At 33.0% G+C, this 10887-nt stretch overlaps 1 protein-coding gene across 1 annotated transcript; it reads right to left on the bottom strand.

Annotated features, from left to right (window-relative positions):
• Positions 1 to 8588: 8588 nt before the first annotated feature.
• Positions 8589 to 10308, bottom strand: LOC141713972 (glucan endo-1,3-beta-glucosidase-like). Its single transcript, XM_074517524.1, has 2 exons — positions 9698 to 10308; positions 8589 to 8595 (listed from the first exon to the last, which is right to left on the bottom strand). Exons 1-2 carry the CDS (start codon positions 10306 to 10308, stop codon positions 8589 to 8591), a joined length of 618 nt encoding a protein of 205 aa, XP_074373625.1.
• Positions 10309 to 10887: the final 579 nt, after the last annotated feature.

The raw sequence follows: 10887 nt of genomic DNA, 5'->3' as shown, positions 1-10887 counted from the left end.
ACAGAGTTTATTATATCGAATACATCTCTTTTCTGTTACTTGTGCTTTAACTCGATTTGATTGTATTCTACACTGTATTCAACCCCCTTCTACAGTGTTGTGTGACCTAACACTGTGTTTACTGGTATTGCTTGTTTAATTTTAGTATTAACACATATCGCTGCAAGATTTACATTTACTTTGTTCAAACCATAAATACGTCAAGAAAAGCATAAAAACACAAAAACACATTCACCCCCCCCTCTGTGTTAATTCATTACCTAACAAAGGTTTGATTTGCGAAAATTATTGCGAATTGGGTTATAAAAATGCTTCGATATGCGTCGTTAAAATACATATATAATGATTCAAGAGTATTGTGAGACCTAGCAACATTTCGTGACGTGTAAACACGTTTTGTGTACTTTCATGTTTTTATATATCAAATCTTAAACTCGAATCTGACCCGAATTTGGATTCGTGTACCAATTTGATGATACTAACCCGAAATTAGTATATTCGTGTTGCCCGTTTAGTATACTAAAATACATGAATTATATACGAAAAATATTGATATACATGGTAACACTTCATCCTAATATATCAAATAAGTTTTATACTTCTAGAGTTCTAGTGATCCTATACTTTGGATTTATTGTATTTTGATTGAAAAAGATCGAAACTCAATCTTTTGTTGAAACTATTTTATATTAGTCATTTTCGATGTATTAAATTGACTTTACCGCTTTGAACCAAAAAGTAAACGATGAGGTCAAAAAGTAAACGATGAGGTTAAATAATTTGTTGCTTAAATAATAATTTTTAAATTTCACCGGCTCTATATAATTTCGAGTTTGTGACTGAATCTACAATATTAATTTATTTTTGTATAATTAATTAATTTGTTTTCTTGTTTACCTCAACAGAGATTTTCAACAAATATAAAAAAAATGATGAAAAATTCAGTAAAACTATTACGGGAGACCTTATACATTTACTAAGTTTATGGGCCCGTTTGGGGTTTGTTAAAAAATGTAACTTATGACTTGAAGTTGAAAAATGTAATATAAGTAATATGAATATCGTAAATTATAAGTTATTTAGGTATTTGGATAATTTTATATATAAGTAACTTGTAAGTGGATAATGTGTTTGATAAATTATAACTTATAAGTTATATGTTTTTCAAAATAAAATTAAAATGTAAATTACAAATTACATGAATTAATTATATATGTAAAATAAAAGAAAAGAAAAATTTAAAATAAGAATAAATTACTTTGGGATAAAATTAGGTATCGAAATTTTATTAAAATTGAGATTTCAATTACTAATACGTATTATTTAATTTTTACTACTAAAATTTGTTTCGTCTATTAATAAGTTACATATATAATTAAAATATTTATAAAAACAATATATTGAAAAATGATAAATTTCAATAAACGATAAATGGTAAACTATATTTTTGATAAGGTGCGATTGCTAGAATTTGATTCTTTTTAATAAAAGTAATAAAATGAATTAATTTATAATTTGAATTTTCAAAACCTAACTATAAATAAGTTAATCTAATTTAATAAGACCGCCTGATGATTGTTTATTTTGTGGGCATTTGACAAAATGAGAAATAAGAAACAAATGTATCATACCACCAACTTTTACTTTTACATGATATAAGTGGATAATATGGTGCATATTTGGGTGTTCATATTTTGAAAGAATAACCAAAATACACCACTTTTCAGTTTCAAGTGTCCAAAATACCCACCAGCGGGAAAACTGCCCAAAATACCGACGAAATGCGCATTTTACAGATGCGTATTCTGTTTTTTAAAAAAATTACAAAGAATACGCAGGTCTGACATATGTATTCACTGTATACTGTAGCAGTGAATACGCATGTAAGAAATAAGTATTCTTTGTAATTTTTTTAAAAAACAGAATATGCATGATGGTAATGCGTATTCAGTGGGTAAAAAGGGCAGTCCCTCCCGCCAAATGGTATTTTGGGCACCAGCCCCACAAATGGTGGGTATTTTGTTTTTTACCCTCATATTTTCACCTCATTTAAGCTCAAAGCCCATTATACTTTGGTGCAGACCATTTAGCAAATTAAGAGAAATGAATTATTCAATCCATTTTAGGTCCAAATATGAAAGTGTGAATTCTTCACAACGTTTCATTTTCTCTTACCCTCTTAGGTTTTTTTACTTTTTCATTATTTTCTTAGTTGTTGTAGATACTTTTTATTTAAATTCAAAGAACCTTTCTTATGATTATCAAATCTGCCCCTTGATTTGTCATTTTTTTATTTTCAATTTTGCATTTATTTTATTAGTAATTTATATTTTTATATTTTGTCTTCTTAATTTGATATTATTATAGTAAAATATATTTTAAAAATTTTATGTTATACTTCCTTCGTCTTATTGAGTAGTATAAAAATGGGATAAAGATTAAGAAAAAGTGTAATTTAGTGAAAAAAATAAAAAAAATAAATGAATAAATGATGGTACCAAGTTATTTAATGTATAAAATGAGTTTAGTGAAATAAGTAGTGGATGTAAGTGAATGTAGTTACTTTTTATATTATAGAACCTTACTATTTTTGGAATTTATGTATAATTGAGAGGGACGTCTCAGAAAGAACATTGTATAAAAATGAACAGGACATAGGGGTAGATTGTAATTTATATTATAATTTTTTTTCAATTTTATTTTTCAAATTATAAGTTATGATTTACCAAACACATCATTAACCTATAAGTAACTTATATATAAAATTATCCAAACATATAAATAACTTATAAGTTACGATGTTAACATGACTTAAATAACACTTGCAACTTTAAATTATAAGTTACATTTTTTAATAAACTCCAAACAGGCCCATGATCATCCGTGACGGTTGTCGAACAGTAAAAAAATGAAAATGTGAATCATTTAAGTTGAGTTATCTCTTCACCCAAACAACCACTATATGACGCAGCTCATTTGAGAACTAACGGAGAAGCTTTATTATTTAAGTCAATGGCCAAGTCATCGGATCCGGGTATATTAGCTAGACATGTGTGGCATGTCTTGGAGAAACCCTTACACAACGGCATCATAAGAATCGAGGTTGAGCATTTTATTTTATTTTTATTTGTACTTATCGTTGAAATATTTTATTTAAAATGATAGATATATTTGGGTAATAATGTGTACCGGTTGAGTGTTAGAAATTAATTTTTTCACTATTGTGGTTAATATATTATCTAATTTCACCAAAAACATCTGTAAAAATTCAAATATTTATTGTTAAAACATGTTTAATACATTACATATAATAAAAGTCTTAACCAAAAAACTGATGTTAAAAAGCTCTACTACATAAATATCAAACGGTTATAAAAGAAAATCAATATCAGAATAGACATTTTACAACATTTATTTAATCAAAACAGATATTATAGAACACTTATAACAATTGTTACCTATTGTAACCGATGTTATTACATTATTTACAACGGTTATATATAAATAACTGATGTCTAAGTTAACATTTGACATCGAGTAAAAATCAATATCTATATAAAATTACTTTAAGATCAGTCGTGAAAATATCGGTCTTTTTTTACATAAATATCGATTTTTACCCGATGTCTAATATCTTTTTGCAAAATAATTATTCATTTCGTGTTCATATGCCATATACCAAAATTGACGACTATAAGTACTGTGTTACATAAGAGCAATTCCAAGAGATTCCCTATTTGTTATCCTTGAGTGTTGACACCGGAAGCAACGGATAAAGATAAAATTGGGTTAAACACTCGTCACTCTAAGGAATCCACCCTAGAGATAAGAGCAATCTCGCCACCCAAAGGAACCCAACCTAAGGGATAAGAGTATAAAGATCAATGTTCTTTTTAACACAAAGAAATATTTAATTGTGTATTATTTCATCAGAATGATCTTTACATATTTGGGGAAAGTCTTTATATAGACTTGGCCAGAAACATCCCCTCTGCCATAGGTAGATGAAAAGTAATTGAAATAAATGAAGATCTTTGACCTTCTAGACTTGGGAAACTGAAAGATTAAAATTAATATCATTCTTAGGGACATGATAATACATGAACTAGTCCAAGAACTGCTAAGGACCCAAGGAAATAACCCAAATGCAAGAACTTAGATCAGACATGTACCATTCTGGACAGCTTGACCACCTCTGACTAAAAATAGGATAACTTTATGTAGGAAATATATTATTTTAATCCGTAAAATTTGCTGAGAACTAGATTCCGATACCTTTCCAATAATATATAATGCTGCACCGACAACCTTCCACATCAAAGCAGTTTATTCAGCCAAGTTAACTAAAAAAAAACATTCTCAGAGTTCTAATTTTTCTGCATCATTCTCCCGGGGTTGAGAAGGACTCGTCCTCGAGTCTTTATCGCTGTCATTATCTATGTAAGGTGAGAGATCAGACACATTAAAGGTAGTAGATACACCATAGTTACCATGTAGTTCAATCTTGTAGGCATTTTCACCAATTCTTTGAAGCACTTTGAATGGTCCATCAGCTCTAGGACTTAATTTTCCGGACCTTCCTCTAGAGAAGCGTTCTTTACGAAGATGAATCCATACTAGATCACCCCTTTTGAAAACAGCTGGCTTTCTAAACTTGTTCGCTTGCTTCTTATATTTCTCATTCTGTTTTACTATTTTTAATCTGACCTGCTCATGTAGTTTCTTGATGTGTTGAGCTCTATCAGCTGCGTCCCCACTAAAATTATTACTAGCTGGTAGTGGAGCTAAGTCTAATGGACTAGAAGGATTTTGACCATATACAACCTCAAAAGGACTTCTTCCTGTTGTCTGGCTTGATCGATTGTATGCAAACTCAGCCTGAGCTAAGATGAGGTCCCATTGGCGAGGATTGTTGCCAACTAAACTTCTCAATAAATTTCCGAGACTTCTATTAACAACTTCAGTTTGTCCGTCCGTTTGTGGATGATGGGATGAACTAAATTGCAGATGAGTTCCCATCTTCTTCCATAATGTACGCCAAAAGTGATCAGTAAATTTTATGTCACGAACAGAAGTTATTGTCTTTGGAACCCCATGAAGTTTCACGATCTCTCTGAAATATAAATCAGCCACATGAGAAGCATCTAAAGTTTTAGAACATGGCACAAAGTGAGCCATTTTTGAATATCGATCAACCACCACCATAATAGCATCTTTGCTTCGTTGCGTTCTTGGTAACCCCACCACAAAATCTAAACTCACATCTTCCCAAGGTCCAAGGGGAACATGAAGTGGGGTGTATAATACAGTATTTTGAGAATGACTTTTTGCAATGTGGCAAGTTCGACATTGTTCTACATGTCGTTTTACATCTCTTTCCATTCTTGGCCAGTAAAAATTTTCTTGCACAAGGGCAAGAGTTTTATCTCTACCAAAATGCCCAGCAAGTCCTCCTTCATGGGCTTCAAAAATGATAGCTTCCCTTAAAGAACTAACCGGAATGCAAAGACGATTATTTTTGAAAAGAAAACCATCTTGAATAACAAAATCTCGAATTGGCTTATTGGCATATTTTTTCCAAATCTGACCAAAATAAGATCATCTTCATATAATTCTTTTAGAACATCAAATCCCAGCACCTTTACTTGCATTGTAGACATCAATGACCGTCTTCGACTTAAAGCATCGGCTACTTTGTTTAGAACACTAGCTTTGTGCTTAATAGAAAAGGTAAATGATTGAAGAAATTCAACCCATTTGGCATGTCGAGCACTTAGCTTCTGTTGGGAGTTGATATACTTCAGCGCCTCATGATCAGAAAAGAGAATGAACTCTTTATGCAAGAGATAATGTTGCCAATGATCCAATGCTCTAACAATAGCATAAAATTCTGTGTCATAAGTTGAATAATTTTTACGACCATTATTCAGTTTTTCACTGAAGTAAGCAGTAGGTTGTCCTTCTTGGCTAAGAACAGCACCAATTCCCACATTCGAGGCATCACAATCAACTTCAAAAACTTTATTAAAATCTGGTAAGGTAAGAATAGGAGCTTCAGATACCCGTTTCTTTAGGAGTTCAAAGCTCTTTTGTGCATCTTCGGTCCAATGAAAGCTCGCTCCTTTCAGACATTCGGTGATTGGTGCAATGATAGTGCTGAAATTTTTTATGAATCTTCGATAAAATGATGCTAGGCCGTGAAAACTTCGTATGTCATGAAGAGAGGCTGGTGTAGGCCAACTAGTTATTACTTCAACCTTATTGTTATCCATCTTCAAACCGTCAGCTGATACGACAAATCCAAGGAAAATAAGACTATTTGCAAAGAAGTGGCACTTCTTCAGATTTGCATGCAATTTTTGCTCTCTTAGCACCTGAAAAATGGTACGAAGATGTTCTAAATGTTGTTTTTCATCACAACTATAGATGAGAATGTCGTCAAAATAAACAACCACAAATTTTCCAATGATTGGTTTAAATTTGTCATTCATAAGCCTCATGAATGTTGATGGAGCATTAGACATTCCAAAAGGCATAACCATCCATTCGTACAATCCATCTCTTGTCTTGAAAGCAGTCTTCCATTCATCTCCTGGCCTTATACGAATCTGGTGGTATCCGCTGCGTAAATCGATTTTGCTATGCACTTTAGACCCAGAAAGTTGGTCAATTAGGTCATCAAAACGCGGAATAGGAAAACGGTACTTGATAGTAATTTTATTAACTGCTCTACTATCAACACACATTTTCCACGAACCGTCTTTCTTGGGTACAAGGAGTGCAGGGACTGCACAAGGGCTCTTACTCTCTTTCACCACTCCTTTATTCAAAAGATCATCAACTTGCCGCTGTAATTCTTCATGTTGTTGTGGACTCATTCTATAAGCTGCTTTGTTAGGCAATGAAGTTCCAGGAACAAGATCAATGCAATGTTGTATATCTCTCATTGGAGGCAGCCCATAAGGTATTTCTTCAGGTACTACATCTGAAAATTCCTGAAGTAGAGGCTGCACTAGTGTTGGAATATCAAATACTTCTTCATTTTCTTCTAAGACAACCAAAGCATAAGTTTCCTCGGACTCATGAACAGCCTTGCATATTTCTGCTCGTGATAGAAGATTGTTTCCTTTCTCTTTACTAGGTTCAGGGATGTTGCTTATTTTTGAAGGGCCCAAAATAACCTTAACGCCATCTTTAACAAAAGTGTAAGTATATTTAAAACCATCGTGTTGAGTCCTTCTATCATATTGCCAAGGTCTTCCAAGAAGTAAATGACATGCATCCATAGGAACAACATTACATAATACTTCATCTTTATACTTACTACCAATAGAGAATTGTACCAAACATTGTTTATCAACTTTTACCTCATTACCTTTGCGAAACCATGATAGCTTATAAGGACATGGATGCTTCTCCGTCTTCAAATTTAATTTTTGAACCATTTCATTAGACACTACATTCCATTACACCATAGATGGCCTACAGCAACACCTAAAAAATGTTACAACAGGCCAAAAAAATGTTACCATAGCCACCCAAAAGACCTAAGGTAACATAAAATTTAAGTTGCTTTTTTTTGAGTTACCTTTGGCCCCTAATGTAACATTTCCTTTGCCCTGGTGCAACATGGACTTTTGTGTTACAATAGACACCAAAGGTAACATCAATATATGTCTATAGTATCACACTATGTATGTTACCTTTGAACTTTGAATTTGTAAAAAAAATGGGGCCCACTTGTGGGCCAATATTAGGGACCACAAGTTGGCCCCATTTTTTTTTATAATGATTTGTATTATATTAATTTGACAGAATTTGTTTGTAAATAGAACATATATACCATTAACATGTTTTTCATATGTAAAAAGCAATACTACATGAAATTATGCTATTCGAAATCGACAATCCCAAAATATCATTAAATACCATAAAATGTATTACATCCAAACCAACTCAAATATTCAAACCATCACATGTCTAAAACTACGACAACAACAATTATTTTAACTAAACAAAATAGTTCAGGTTCTTTATCAAACATTAGAAAAAAAAGATAAACTTAATAAAATAGTAACACTAGAAACTCTTCACATTCTCCTACAAGATCTGGAGCTTTAAAATTTAAAAACTGGTGTTGGTTTCATTTCTGAATGTTAATCTGACGCCTTCTTCAAATTTCATAGGAGAAAAGCCTAGCATTTGAATTAGTTTGCTGATGTCCATTGATATGTGAGCAGGGGACTTGACACCGCGATCAATCTGAAAAGTAAAGATTTAAATATCATATTTGTGGGAAGCAGAGGAAATCAATATCCAATTAGGTGAGTGTGATTGATTAAATGTTGCGTGCTTTCTGGAAAGGGCACAACTCGCACAAATGATTATACATAAGTGTAAACAATGATAAGATGACTGGGAAAGTAACTTTTGATTCAGGGTTCAGTGTTTATGGTAGACTTACTAATGATGCCGATATTGGTTTGAGTAATGAGCTTTTATAAACTCTAACAGCTGCCACTGTCTATGCCATTTGGAGCCGTGATAGTCTGTCTGGCCCCCCAACATTCAGAACCAGTTGCATTTCATTACATCCTGGACATAACACAAACATAATGTCATAACAAACATAAAGATAATAAAAGAATGAAACAATGGAAAATGGACCAATTGAATCATATGCACGAAGGTAAATCAGTGATGTTTTAGTGAATTGTGACTAAAATTCAATGCAAGTTATCCAGTAATCATGTGATACAACAGATTAGATTTATCATATGATGAACAGCATGGCCGATTCAATCTCTGATTATGAATAATTTATAATATAGTTTTTACTTTTATAACATGTGAAGGTAGAATATTTTCTCCCGGAAAGGTATATCTAAGTGTCCTCTTGCTGCAGCTAAAGGATATCGCAATCCAAATGGTATTTTGCAGAAACAACTTGAGCATGATATATTCATCAGCAAAACCTGATGCACTGAGATGATACTGGTGGGGTGTATATATTCCAGCTAAGCTTAATAAAATTGAACATAATTGATGAAATAATTAACTGATCTCATGATAATGATTGAAGAGAGCAGTACATTTTTTTAAAGGAAAACGTCACAGCAAACAAGTGCTGGAATTTTCTTTCATGAATAAAACACAGCAAAAATTGTATCAAAGGGAATGGTACAAGTGTAAATACATGATTGAAGAAGACTGGATTTCAGAAATCGAAATAACACTTCCTTCTGATATTTATGTCAGTATATTTGACTGTTAGTTTATCGACAATCCTAGTTAGCATTTTGCAGTTTTAGACTAAGAATGTTGAGATGTTGATCTGTAAAAGCAGATGGATTGAGCTGATGATATTAATAGGTTGCATATAGCATTAAGGTAAGATTTCAACAGTTAAAACTTATATTGTAAAGGGATCACTACTAAAGAACTTCTGAATCATCCGAATATATGGAAAAAACTATTTATGATAACTCCCAATTATGCTTATCTTAGTTATTACACAATTAATTAATATCAAATGTTAAGGAAACGGGTCAGACTTTGTTTAAGGTATAATGGGTCAGACTTTCAATTTGGCACGACAGAAATACCCGAGGACTACCAATATTGATTGATTAACAAACTAGAGAAACTGGAGCATAACAGCAAGGAAAGTCATGTGAGGAGTTATATGTAAATGTACCTGGTATCATTTGTTTCATTTGGCGTTGGACAGAAGGAAATGAGATAGTTGGCAGCACTGTCACATATGAAAGCGCCGACCTTATTATCATCGACATAACTGTACGCTGTGGGACACGCCTTTTTGAACACGTTAGCGTAGTTTGAAGCCTTACACTTATCAGGTGAACTGTAGTTGCCGGTACAACAATACTGAGGATCACCAAAAGCCACGCAAGCACTCTTACAAGCCACCCCTTCCCCGTCCGAACTTATCTTTAGCTCGGATGGACACACGCTGTTGACGTCCATACTACACTCTGTCCTTGAATAGTTGAGTCCACCTAATGGGGAGATCATGATCGGCAAGTTATAACCATCAACCATGCTAATGTCAAAGAAATCCCTTCCACCAGAACCATCGATCGAGAACTCAGCTAGAGTTGCTCCCCCTACAGATCTACTGCCCGTACATTCCAGCCTACAGGAACCACAATCGCCCGTGAGGCAAGTGAAGTTTCCAAAAGAGTCTTTGACACATTGAGTCCTACCATAGAACCAACCGGTCCAAGAGGATGGTATATTGATGGTTGTAGTTTCGCCTTTCCGAAGTTTAACTAGTGGTTGGAACATGAGTAGCGGTGTTGGATTTAATGTCAGGCCATACTGTCTGGTTACATCTGTTAAGTAATGTTACTGTTGCGGATGAAACTACTCCTGTAAAATCAAATTATATACACCAGGTTATACACATGATGTATAGAACAGCTTGTAAAGTTGATCAAGTACAAATTTGTTACCTGAAATTAGTAGATGTGGAATCAAGAAAGCCAAAAGGGAGATTGATGAGCAGACTACTCTGGACATTTGGTTTTGTATTAATAATATGTCAGATTTTTCAGTCATACAAAAGAAAGGGACCAAGATTATCCAAAAGATTTGTTACAATCATTATGTAATTAGTTCGAATTCTCAGTTGATTATGAATAATTTATCATATTGTAAAAGTGATGGCTATATTGAGACAAGGTTGAAAACAATCAATACACATGAAGACACTAAGTTGAACTATGTAATAGCAACAATTCAATATTTCAACAGAATACAAATAATATCAAGCTATGATCATTATCCCCGACGTGAAGGGCTATCATTTAGAAATAATATCTAGCTATGATCATTATCCCTGAACTGAAGCTTAGATTCAAATCG

Source organism: Apium graveolens, chromosome 3 (assembly GCF_009905375.1).
Source record: "Apium graveolens cultivar Ventura chromosome 3, ASM990537v1, whole genome shotgun sequence".
Taxonomy (NCBI): Eukaryota; Viridiplantae; Streptophyta; class Magnoliopsida; order Apiales; family Apiaceae; genus Apium; species Apium graveolens.
The sequence above is the reverse complement of the archived record's forward strand: the minus strand, read 5'-3'. Positions and strand labels throughout refer to the sequence as shown.